The sequence below is a fragment of the Megalops cyprinoides genome, chromosome 24 (genome assembly GCF_013368585.1).
Source record: "Megalops cyprinoides isolate fMegCyp1 chromosome 24, fMegCyp1.pri, whole genome shotgun sequence".
Taxonomy (NCBI): Eukaryota; Metazoa; Chordata; class Actinopteri; order Elopiformes; family Megalopidae; genus Megalops; species Megalops cyprinoides.
The window spans coordinates 7,256,701-7,270,059 of record NC_050606.1 but is presented as its reverse complement, the minus strand read 5'-3'; the positions used below and the strand labels follow the sequence as shown (position 1 = coordinate 7,270,059).

Genomic DNA, 13,359 nt, shown 5'->3' with positions numbered 1-13,359 from the left:
AGTGCAGTACACTTCGTCCTTAACCTTAATAAACCTGTTGAAGTGCTATGTGTATCAATTTGCACATGGCAATTTTCATTGGTTTCATCACCCTCTGAACTCATGATGTTATGAAAGTATTGAAAAAAAAAATTAACAAGTGGCAAGCCAAAGCAATGCGTTTTGATTACATCGAATCTGGGCAAAAGGTACTTTTCCTGCTGACTATCGGCTTCTGTCCGCCAGGAGATGAAGACCTGCATCAGCGTTAGGTAGGCTACATTCAGATTAATGGATCCCTTCCTCTGAGGAACATTAAGACTCATGTTCCTTCACAGCTTTGGCTCAAATTCAGCATAACCACAATGCAGCGTGCTTTTAACTTTCTAATCGCGAAATGGCCTAATCGTTGCTCCCTCTATTCATTGTTTTCACAGCCTTACGAGCTTCGCAGCCATTGAAAAGAATGAAAGATGTTGTCGTTCTTGGCCTTTGTTAGGGAGCCATAAGTTTCACCTCCACTAGCATTAGCAGTCAGGTCATGTTAATCCAGCTCAACATCTGAAAAGCATGCAAGCTCTAGCCTTCATTACGTAGCGCTCGGTGAGGACACATCGACGGGGGGCAACTGCCACTATGTATTTTTCACACTTAATGGATTTAACCTTCACTCTGCAGAGTAGCCCCTGCGAGAGCACATGTTTGTTATGGACCGCATTTACTTGCTAATTCGCTTTAAAGTAAATTAGTCTGGCAGATGTACCACGGACGAAAGTCTTCTCAAGTTACATTTTACGCATACATACTTGAGGGGGTCAAGTGCATCCTAGCCAGGTGGTAGAGGAGCTGGCTGGAAGCCAGGGTGAAGAAGACCCAGAGACAAATGGGGTCATCCCACGCCATGTGTACTAGCATTGTAGCCCATCTATCTCAGACTTCAGTGTGAAAAGTATCTCTGTTTTTCTAAGGCCTGCCAAGTACAAAAGTGATTTTAATTTGCTTTTGTTTTTGGTTTTTTCCTTCAGTTTTTGTAACCTTACAGCAAGTGAAGCAGAATTGGGAAAAGTGACATTGATGTGCAAAGCCACCCTGGGCTCAGTCACTGTGAACGCTGCCAAACAAAGTCTCCACAGACACTGCGCAGCAAAGGTGCATTTTTTGTGCCAGATTGGAGGCAGGCTAGAGGAGTGGGACACTGAGTGTAGAATGACCCAAACCCAACCCTCCTCCTCTCCGCTCTGCCAAAGCCGGGGTCTTCCGCGGCGTGACCAGACACCTGCCGAGCGGTTGCATCAGCAGATATTCGCCCCCCAAAACCACCCCCCCCCCCCCCCCCGGGAATCTGTGCCGCGTTTTTCCTGATGTTCGGGTCGGGTACAATTAGAGGGTAAACTTGAGTCCTCAGTGGGTTTCCATCGTGATGAGCAAAGTGCACTTTGTCCAGAGTAGTCATCAGGAAGTGATGGATTATTTATGGGGGGGTAGCCATTCCTGGGGAGCCCGTCAGTTTGCAGGCAAATCTGCGCGCAGCTGCGTTTTGTAACATCACCCATTTATTGCAGCTGCAGGCAGCGGAGGAGACTGGAATGGCACAACAAGGTCTTTCACTTCCCTGATGACTCATGACTTTACTAGAAGGCTTTGGCTCTGTAAAGGACACAGCGTGTGACACGAGCAGTCAAATTCTGCTCCCAGAGTCTCGTATTGATATGCAAACGCGTTTCTTTTCTCTTTCAATCAAGCGGAGTTGATTTGACTGTAAGGATCCAGGGCTGACAACTATTTACACAGTGAGCCTGTGGAAATGGACAGCTTTAATGAAGTGTTTTGTTGCCTACACTTCAGAAAGCCCGCTGTCAAGTACCTCACCAATGTTTTCATAAGATGACCAGTGCCTCGCCTGCCTGCCTATGTAGACATCAGAGCTTAGGCCAATTCCATTTCAATTCGGGAGTGAATTGAAATTCAATTCATTAATTGAAAGTCTTCATAGAGAATGATGGGTACTTTTCAGTTCATTAGTTCAATTTCAGTTCATTCCCTGTATTGACTGATTTGAAATAGAATTGGCCCTATCTCTGGTAGACATGCTCTCTATGAGACAAACAAATCTCAGATACACTCTACTCTCTGCCTGAGTATGGAGCATGAGCTAAAATGTGATTTCATTCAGAGTAAAAAGTGCAAATAATCCAGACAAGCACCGAAAAGTGGTGCTTAAACTCTCATTCAGGAAACACATATAAAACAAAAAGATGCATGCTCGCTACGCTCAGAACGGAAGACCTGTTGTGAAATTCATGTCTTTGGGGTTGGGTGAGGGAGGGGGACTGTTTTTCAAATGAAAAGAAAAATTATACTGTTGAATGAGAATGAGGGATAAAAATACATCCAAATCCTAAACTGGTAACACTCCAAACCAAATGGGTTTACATTAAAATAATATGCTAAATGCAGTAATAAAAAAAAAAACAAACCCTGTTTGATTGTAGACATTCTGAAACCCCTCAAAAAGTTTTGAATTCCATACTGTAGGTCTGTCAGTTTCATTCATTCATAGGGGACTCAAGATACATTCCTAAGACATGTTGAGTCCCCTATCCTAACAGGGATTAACGGAAAAGTTTCCTTTACACTTCCTTATGTGGTCACCAAAGCAAATGATGTTAAAAAAAAAAATTAAACACATTCACATAAAAAGACTTTCATTGATTGGGTTTGCAAGGTGCTAGAAGGAGTATGTTTGGGGGAAATAAGGATGGAATGGAAGCACTAGGGGAGTTGAATGATAACATTTTTTATTTTTATTTATTTTTTAACTTCTCTGAATAACCTTACATCATTGCCATGTGTGACTGCGATTTTGATGGGGTTACAGAAAAGTTTGCTTATGTTACATACAGTAAGTTCAAGGGTGTGGCATATATTGCAATTCACTAGAGGGCAGTAATATGTAGTAGTCTTGAGGAACGTAACCAATGATCTGAAGTCAATACAGTACAGACAGCATCAGAATCACAGGGTCACTTCTAATAGAAAGGCACGGGCGCTTTGCTTGTATACTTACGATTCTATTGTGCAATCCCATGTCGGAGTTGAAGTCAATTCCATTTCACTTCAATCAGTTCAATTCCTGAAGTAAAACTCACCCTTCGTCTTCCATAAAATGTTTCAATTTATAAACTGAAATTCTCAGAATTGGAATTTACCCCAACTAACCCTATGAATCACGGTATTTCTAAATGAAATGTTACAGACAGTGTTTTTATTGTACATGTGAAAAGAGTTTTCAGATGGTGAGTCATTTGTTACTGCTGAGCCCAGCCTTGGCAGTATGACCCATGATTCCATGAAGGGCCACAGCTTACAGTCTCCCATGCATTTTCTGAGTCCTCTTCCATTTTCTCTGGAGTTCTCTGGGGACATCTCCTGTCTTAAATCATCTTTCCTTCTGTCTTTTCCCATTGAGCAGATTAATCTCTGACTTCCATTAATATCCAAAGATAATGGACAAGTTTAAAGAAAGACAAACGAAAACCGAACAACTTAAGAGAAATGAAATGCATACATGAAGGGGGGGAGGGGAGACTTACAGAAATCTCAAATCAAAAAAAGTGTTTCCTGGTGAGTTCCCCTGTTCTACTTATAAAACATACCAGCATCTCAACAATATAGCACACTTGAAGATATACAGCAAATATTTGTGAGTATAGACAAGAATTATTATTATTGTTATTACCAATATTTAATATTGCCATTCTTATTATTATTAGTAGTAGTAGCAGTAGTCCTCATCGTAGTAGTCATAGTAGTCGTAGTAGTAGTACTACAGACAAGTATTTATTTATGTAGTTATTTTTCTTTTCAATTGTTTTTCTTTGACTTCAGGACATGGAAATATCATTTGAAATATTAATATCCACAAATATCAAATTATGTCTCACTAATGCTGGCCCAACCCTCCGTGAAAACATGCTTTCAGCATTGTGTAATATGGCATCTTTGCTTTTCTTTCTTTCACTGATGTGACAGCCTTGCATTAGCCTACCTTTTTATTAGAACATAAGCACTCTCTTGCATGAAAGATGAATTTTTATTAGACCGCTATAGTAAAGACATACATCTCTTCTTCCTCTCCAGCAGGACAAAAAATGGGTGCTGTGGATGAAATCAAAAGTAGGTCAACTGATCAGATTATGAAAAGAAAATGTGCATGCGATTGCCAGCATAAAGAAGAGGGAAGCGTGCCTGTAGGTGTTCCAGTGTTAGCAATTATCTGTGAGCAACAAAGAGCTACAGCGTCCTTCAGTTTTAACCTAGTACTATAAACCCATTGTTGAATGGGGACCACTGTAGACACCACTTGTTACAAAAAGAAACAAACAAGAGAGTCTCTAAAAACAGTCTGGGCCTGTGTTTCTACTTGGAACGTGCAAGTTTTTTTGTCATGCAAAGCTGCAGTCAGGGTGTAGAATTGTGACTGAAACTGAAAATCCAGGGGCCATTTAGCAGCGTTCTAACGAACTATTCTGCTCGTGCCACAGTAGTCACTGTCGTTTTGAGAGAGACCAAGGAAGAAAGGGAGAGAGAGAGATGATAATGGAGGAGATGTGCTGTGAGGTCCGATACCTGCATTCATTCCTCTGGAGATTTGGCAGTGCTCTGGCAGAAACATTCTAACATTGCCATTGTTCTTTATATAGACAAGAACAAAATGGGGAAATTTGTGCACAATGCCAAAGGTGCAGTATTTGTTGTAGACAGCTGTTTTGTAGGTAAGATACACTTGCGGGTCATTTGCAGAAAGCTGCTTTAATCCTGGCTGTGTAACCTTTAGCGACATTGGCGTTGAAACGGCGGATCTGAGGATTTTGTTTCTGGACAGGAGGGGCCCTCCCTGCTAATCCGAAGAGCGCAGTGAAACCTTTCGGAAGCGTCCCCCAGGCGTTCGCCTACCCATCACCGCATGTTTTTTTCCGCTTCAATTAAATTTGAATAACTGCTCCGCGAACCCCCTTAGCAGCGCCGTGATAGACGTTAGGAGGCACCTTCAGAGCAATAATCAATTCCCGCATCCATCACCATGGTTGGAGCTCTGCCATCGTTTGCTTTGGTCTCATTTGAACTCCCTTTCCCCTTTGTGCTGCCTTCAGTTGAATTGCAGACGTTAAAGACAAAGTCAGTCCTGCAGGCTTGTACTGCACTTGATCTGGTGATAAAACAGTTTCACAATGTGTGTGTAATGATCAGGGGTAAGTAGAACTAATGGATTAATCTCTTTTGTGCATGTGAATGCCCAGGAAGGGCTTATCCTGTAAGATGAAATACTCTGTGTTCTCTTCATCTTAAAATGGTTTTGAATATTGCATTTGGCACACATGTACATATTAAGCCATGATCATTCAATCAAATATACAGTATTCTGCAGATTTAGTTAAATGTAGTAGAGCATGTGTAACTGTAAAAGGCTGTCTATCCTAGTAATAACCACAGTCCTTGAGAATTCCGAATACCCAAATTCCAAGTTAATACCCCTGAATAAGCTGTTTACATGCATGAAAAGTTTAATAATTCACTCCTGCTTGCAGTATAGAAACTGACAGGTGCAAAAGAAGAATAATAATGTAAGCGTACATAGTCTCAGTCTCCAGGAGGAAAATGTTGTGTGGGACAACAGAGCATAATATTCAAATATCAATCACGCACTTGCACAATATTTACAGCTTTCTCTATATTTAGAACATGGGAGGACTAAAGACTGCATCAGACCCTGTTACCGTGTATATGTCATACATCAATAAGCCCGTAAATGCGAATTCCAGACGAATTTGCTTTTAATGTTACCATCTATCAAAAGAAGTTATTTGTAATAGTCCATCATTTTTTACTTGCAAGTAACTTTCTCAACACGTCGATGCACAAGTTGTTTGTGATTTACACATGTGCATAAATTACTCAAATGGGGCCAAAATATGCCAGATATGATGTTCACATGTCTGTAAATTGTTATTATTAGTAGAACTAGTCTAAGTATGAATGTAGTATCCTGTGTTTCTTCTTAACAGACATCCCATTTTAAATACCTTCTTATTCAGAATATTTTACATGCTTTTGTTCGTTATATTTGTAATTCTTTTTTTCTGACTAATAAGAGAGTGCAGTATAACAAAAGGCAGAGGAATGTAAACTGCCAGGGTTGCCATTTACTCCAAAAAATGTAGTTACAATAGCAGAGCTGTTATGAGTCAAATAAGGTCAATGTGTTGTAAACTTTGGCTGCCCGTTTTTCAGATCTGGCCAGTGAGGCTGTACTTACCTGGAAGGAGCTGTCCATTTTGACCTGGTGCTGAAGGGAGCTGTCCATGTGGCTGGATGTGTTTAGTGGCACTGCATGACAGACTCTGGGAGGAGCTGTTCATTACCAGCTTCCCTGGGTGGTGCTGAGCTTGCCAGGAGCTGTCCTTTGTCTGACTTGCTTTGGTGGTGTTGAAATGCCTCCCAGGAGCTGTCCAGCTCCGCATTCTGGTTGTGGTCTTAATTGTCTTTTGGAGCACGGCTCTGCTTGCTAGAGCTAAAAACACATTTTGAAACGAGCATGTCTATGGAATGTGAACTGTAATATTTACCAATGGCAACCCCAGGTTGTGTAAATGTACAATATGTAAGCTATATGACACCCTGGATGTCAGAACATAATAAAAAAAATATATATACACATATGTAACAGTCTAAATTCAGGGTGTGGACTGGAACAGTAGCCTTCCACAGCCTGATGTACCCCCAGGTTTGGAAAAGACAAAGCCCTGGCCCATGTAAAATGCTCACTGCAGCAGTCTGGCTGGAGATGCTCTGCCTTGCCTTCCTCAGAATGAGGAAGGGAGCTAAAGGAGCAACTTGAAAGGAGCGCACCGATGCACAATGGCCCGTACACAAAACTCGCGCTGCAACTGCACCCGGTTGCCATGACAACGGCACTTACAAAGAAGGATTTTTTGGATGAAACTCTTGTTTAACAGAAACACTATTAGCATACCAAGCAGGAAGAGCCGTGACGTCATCGAGTTCTAAACAGCGAACATCTAATTTGAAACAATGGCCAGACTCCTTCTGGAAGAAAAAAAAAATGGCAAAAAGATTGGCTGTCACAGTGAGGATGGAACTGGGATTGTTCTTGATCTCCAAGAAGAGTGACACATAGTATTGCCATTGATGGCTGGGGTAAAATAAAGTCATCAGCGATCACAGATTTGTCTCCAATCCTTCTGCCTTTGCAGTGGATATGATTGCCTCCTACACCATTGCTTACATGCTGTAGCTCGTCAGCTGGAGGAGATTTCGCTACTTCCCTGCCTTGGCCCTGCCTCACTGCACATGTGCAGTCCCATGTCTCTCGGAGATTGGAGATGGCTTTCCATGTTGAGAGACTTAATGCAGGGCAGAAGCTCCGCCGAGATCGTGTCAAACCCCGGGGAACGGCCCCTCGCCTCGGCAGCGTCGAACTCCATCTCCTTCTTTAATTCACCTCAGCGTGGAAGGGTGGACAGGCTGAGAGAAGCCGCATTTCAGGAGCGTGTGTGCAGCGGAGAATGACAGGGTGTGAAAACAAATGCAGAACAAATAAGCTTTCAGGAGGCCCAGTGCACATCCTGGAACAATCGCGGTATCCACCGGGGCTCAGTGGCTTGTAGAGTTTCCCTGTCTTCTTCAGGCGGCGTGCCCATGCTCTCACGGGGGATAGGCTAGAGGTGGATGCGTTAGGAACGTTTTCACTCCTGAAGCGAACCCAGCGGTCAGGCGTCTCCCAAAAGCAGAAATTTTGTTTGTTCTCTGCAGGCTTTCAGCCACAGAGTAAATGCTGCTCTGAGAAATCGTTGAGACAGCAGAGCTGGAGTCCTGGGTCCCGTGTTGGCTTCATACCACGAGTGATACACGTTTACTGGATCCATTTCCGAAAACAAAGAACAAGCTTTCATCTTCATAGATGAGTAGGATTTCATTGTGCGGAGGATTAGGCTTGAGAAGAAAAAACAAGTCCAAGACCTGTAACACTTGTTTTATACCAATCAGCTTTTGAACAAATTACGTCTTTTTGGTCTGTAGTTTATCCAGCTGAGTTCATTCATAAAGTCAGTAAAAAGCTCTCTATTAGTGGGGTATTAGGTTTGTTTCATTTTTTAACTTAGGCCCCTTAGCGTCTCATTAAAGTACAATATTTGTATTTGAGATTCATCTGAGATTATCCAGAGTGTCTCATTGCAACACCTAGAAAAGGCCAGCCCCCACATCATTATGTTACCTATGAACATATTGCAGTACATATGCATTACTGATCACTGTGCTTGATGTCATTAAATATGCCTGTTGAAGCCTAATATGCATGTACGTAGATATTTTAGGAGATAGCTAACTCACTCCTAATTTACCAGCGTTGCATTTGTCTTTGCTGAATACCCAAGGGATAATTAGGACGAACAATAGAGGCCCTCGGAAAGAAGCGCCATTTTCCAGGCTGTTGTAGTCCTTCAATTAACCCACAACCTTCACAGAATGTACGTTTGAAGAGACCTGCCACCTTTAGCGTACATCACTGACTTCCCGTTTGTTATCATCGCGAACTCCAGTTGTGCACGCCGCGCTGCCACCCTTTTCTTTTTTTTTTTTAAAACGACAACATCCATTTTGTGACGGGTTCGATGAAAGCTTATCGCCGTCTGTGCCAGCGAGGCTGGGAATGCTTCCAAAACGAGTTTTTTATTTCTATTTATTTATTTATTTAATTTTTTTTTTTTTTTTTTGCTTGAAGTTGATTCATTTTTCTAAGCAGAAAATGCTTGTTTTTGTGTATCAAACAACAAATGACATGTGATGCTACAGCAAGCGGTTTACGGAATTCTAAGAGGTTGGAATTTAATTGAACTGATGCCAAAATGGTGTCAGTCGCTCAGATGCGCGGGTGCCACCGAACAAGCCGGCAGTGGATATGACATGTGTTTGCTGAATAGTTAAACGCCTTCTGGCCCTGGGGGTTTAAATGGAGTAGGTTTTTTCCTGTAAGATTAGGCCATTATGACAAAAATTATTACTGTGCTTAGTTACACCTGATCGATGAAGGGAGATCGACAGTAAACTCCTATTGATTGCCCTCTGATGCTCTGTTGGACATAACACTAACACAGCTTAAAAAAATTAAAGTATTCCTGGAACTTTATCTTGTAAGTGTCCGTGATGAGCAGGGCTTTATACGTTATAGAGCCAATCTATGTTGCCTAGCACCATGGAGAGACCACATCATTGCTGCAGAAAGCATTGCTTTATTTCCAAATTTGATCCGACACGATGGCATTTGTGGTTTGTGTTTAACTCGTTGCCTGTATTACGAATACTGTCGTCTATGTTATTATGTGACCCTTTGCAGAAGGTCAGCAGGCTGGCTGTTTGGCGTGGAATAGTTGCTGTGTGAACTGACACCACTCAAACTTAGCCTTTTTGTGTTACTTTCTAATTTGCTTCAGTGTGACTGAGGACGCGGAAGCGATATTGTTGCGTTACGCCGTCATTAACCGTGCTTGTTAAATGCACAAGTCAGTTTAAATGTACTGCTTGGCAGTTCGCGATGCGTATTTCCACTTAGCCGCCTCTGTTCCACTTTCCCTCATTCATTAAGCGTTAAAGAGGCTCATATGCGCCGATTCGTCTGCATGCAGTGGTCGCGCAAACGCTCAGCGTGAGTGAAATGCGGAAAGACAGCGGCGCCTCAGTAGAATGAGAACTTGGTGAAGGGATGGGATTTATGGCAGGTAGAATTCTAAATGTAGCTCGGCGCGTTTTATAAAAATGACATCAAGCAGATGCTGCAGAAGCACTTTGGGATTTCAGTATAATTTGTTCTACAGCCGTGTCTTGACCTTAATTAAGACCGCACATTGAAATAGAAACATAAGACCTGTTGTAACGAAGCATGACAGATTAGGTGTTAATTAATATTTAGGACACAATCCAGTTGAGGCCTCATTTCTGATCAACTCATAAGCTGTGTGATAATAATAATAATAATAATAATAGTAATAATAAGAAGAACTGAACTAATTACGTGGAATTTACGGCGTTTCATAACTAAATACTGAAGTACTGAAATCAGACTCACCTGTAAATTCTAAGAAAATGTATGTGCTTATATACATTAAACTGGACAAAGCACTGTTTTTGCTTTTTTCATTTTAGCGTGTCTTAGCGTGACAGTTCGAACGATAGTCGGTCACCTGGTCTCGGTCAGAGTTGTGTCAGAGCTCAGCTTTGGCACAGGCGTCACGTGACATTTCTGTATGGTGGTAATTGGTTAGGACCGAAATATGTGGACAGTTTATTGCAGTGCAAACTGTCGAATAATACTCAAAACTTACCATAATAATTAAGTTATACTTAAATACAGCATGTAGTTAAGGTTCTGTCGTGTCCTTCATTTCAAAATTCAGTTGATTCTTGATTTGAGCAGTCTAGACTCAGTAACACCACGCAAAAGCTCTGAAAATTATTTCTGATTTGCACTATTTTTGAGGGGTTTCACAACTCTGAAAACACAATTTTCTGTTACTGTCATAGTGCTAACATATTCAGGTTTGATTTGGAAAGACTGGGATCTGTGGTTGTCCACCTGGACCAGAACATGTAATTAGCCACCTTGTAAAATAAATAAATAAATAAATAAAATTAGTTATTAACGGGTTTCGCAAGTTTTGAGAGATCTCGGAACTCTTAAAACACGTTATTACTATTACTCTCTTGGTGCACATCAATTAAATTGTTCTTTTTGAAAAGCCTAGGTTCTGTGGCTGGCCAGCAAGAGGCAACTTGTAAAAATGTATTTATGCAAGTCCAGTCTATTTTCCACACATGTTTATGGCTTTTGCAACTGGACGTTCCAATTCTGTGTGTTCCCTATTTGTGCACTTCATTGTGGCTGTTGATCCTGCACAATAGTGACGTTTTTTTAATGTCAAGGTTAAGATGCGATTTAAATGGCTCAGGTTTCTACCGTTGGCGCCCTTTGTCCCTTTGCTATGCATTTCTACCATTCTAAGTCAACGTGTCTGGGTCTTTTTTAGTTAAACGAAAAAAAAGCATGATAGCCTAATGATTTCACACCCGAGTAAGGCGAAAGCGATGTGACATTTCTACGTGCCGTGGTTTAGGAGATCGTCATTTAAGATAATCTCTATCGCGACTGTCTAACGAATATCGAACATCAGGCTAACTTTACTGCGGTTGGGAAAATGCTGTGAGAGCGAGTGGGATCACGCATCTGCTGCCCGTCTCAGTTGCCTGGTGGTTGGTTGCCAGGCAGTTATCACAGTGCTCGTGACGATTCCGGTGACTGTGGCTTGCGCTACTTCTCTGCGAAATAGAGGCAGTGCATCAGTATCTCCCTTCCTACGTCTTTTCGCAGATTAACATTTAAAAACCATTTAGCTCTTGCTCCGCATTTATCTCGGAGGGGCTTGGGTCTCTTTCTGTCCCTCGCTCTCTCAGCGCCGTTTGCTGTTGAAATTGAGTGGCTCGTATTGTTCGCGGTACTTTGCTGGTTTCAGCCTACGTCTATGTGGTGGACAGCGGTGAGCTCAAACCTATAGGTTATCATGACTTCAGCCAAGGAGACGAATGCACCAGTGAAACCAGCTCAACAGCAAGATCAGGTAGTATTGTTTTCTTTTTATGTGCTTCATTTGTATTTTATATGTTGTATGTTTATGTGCGTCTGCGTTTCTTTCGTTGTTTGTATTACAGAAGCAACACCTCCGAACAATATGTTCATCAGCAACACTCCTCTACTCATTCTCTGAATGGAGCGTAATATTGAAGAACATGCTGTAATTGTCACAGTGTTGCTTTTTTCTTCATTTGAATAAACGGTGTCTTAAAAACCCGGCATGTTCTTGAACGTTGAAAGTTGTGGAATTTATTAACGCCAAACGTAGTTAGTGCGTAGAAAGGAGTCGCTCGCTGGCATCGCGACAGTCAGTTGACAGTGAATTCAAAACAACTGGTTCCAGTATAGACCGATGATGTGTATGATCGTTTCGGTCGAGCACCAGCAGCCAATGTCTTTGATAGATCGCTAAATGCACGCACTGGTAATCAGTCTCTTAATTACGCCTCACATTAAGGCAAAGATTAAGTGCATTCCGAATGGTTACTAAACCCGTGTGAGATATTTTTGCATAAAGTTATAAGAAACCAAGGGCTATATTGCCGCTCAGCATAATGAGGGATACGAAGACAGTACAGTAATTACCTCGAGTATCATTGTTTACAGAGCAAATACGTAGCATAACCACAAAGGTGACATTCGAAAAAATAGACACACATTGGATAGAGGCACTTACATAATGTTAATGTGACATTCATAATGAAGCGTTTTTAAACCATATGAAACTGCACGATTTATATTGTGTACAGAGCGGTAGCATTCTCTTTTAAAAGGGGTTGCTATCTGCTTCAGAACAGGAGAGCTATAACCAGAAATGTAATGTCATTTGTACTTTTTTCAGGTTTAACAAACAACACACCCTATATGTGCTCTGAGTCTTGGGTAGACTGATGCCACCTTAGAATGGCACACACATTCAAAGATAATTTGTATTTTCTTCTACAGTTTATTGGTTTTACTATACAGTATTAGACTCATATATCATGTAGTGAATGCTCTGACTCTTTAATGATAAAAATGAAATATGGCCAATCATGTACATAAACGTGCATTCACAATCCAGTTTTTGATTTACTGATGTAATGTGCTCTGTGTGTGTGTGTGTGTGTGAGAGAGAGAGAGAGGGAGAGAGAGAGAGTGTGTGTGTGTGTGTGTGTGTGTGAGTGCATGTGTTGGTGTTTACAACTCCATTTCACATTCAGGATAGCAACCTTTAAAGAAGACCTAAAAACTCTTAAAACCCTAAAATATCTAGACATTGATCTGTGCCCAATCAATGTCTTATCCCCTCAGGGAATGTTGTGCAGAGGAGGTGGGACACCATGGTTCATCCCTCTTTTAGCTTTCTGTATGATCCATTGACTGGAAGCTATGATCTATATCAATATTGCTGACCTGACATGTGCAAGAGTGAAGTAATGGAAAATGACATGTCAACATTCTTTGTCTATGTTTAATGGTTTCAGAATGGCGTGTGCCAGATCTAGTTCATATGCGCACTCTCATCATTTTTACATGAAAAGCAAAGATAATGAGCGTTTATCTAGAGTCATGTACAAACCCGGGAAATAAGCAGTTGGCGTTGGTGAAATCCTTTAGATTATCGGAAACAGAAAAGAGACACACGCCTCGGCTTGTCTGTGATAGATGCAGGACAAAAGACAAATCAGCAAGGT

At 41.5% G+C, this 13,359-nt stretch overlaps 1 protein-coding gene across 2 annotated transcripts in view; it reads left to right on the top strand.

The window, feature by feature from the left end:
• LOC118770936 (dipeptidyl aminopeptidase-like protein 6) overlaps positions 1 to 13,359 on the top strand; it is a 120,570-nt gene that overhangs the window by 32,371 nt on the left and 74,840 nt on the right. Inside the window, exon 1 of one of the 2 annotated variants that reach the window (XM_036518726.1) lies at positions 11,315 to 11,669. The exons of the other annotated variant lie outside the window; for it this stretch is intronic. Within the exon in view, the coding sequence (XP_036374619.1) occupies positions 11,613 to 11,669 (57 nt within the window). The 5' untranslated portion in view covers positions 11,315 to 11,612. Of the gene's footprint in view, positions 1 to 11,314; positions 11,670 to 13,359 lie in introns of those variants that run through there. 2 annotated transcript variants of the gene reach the window in all.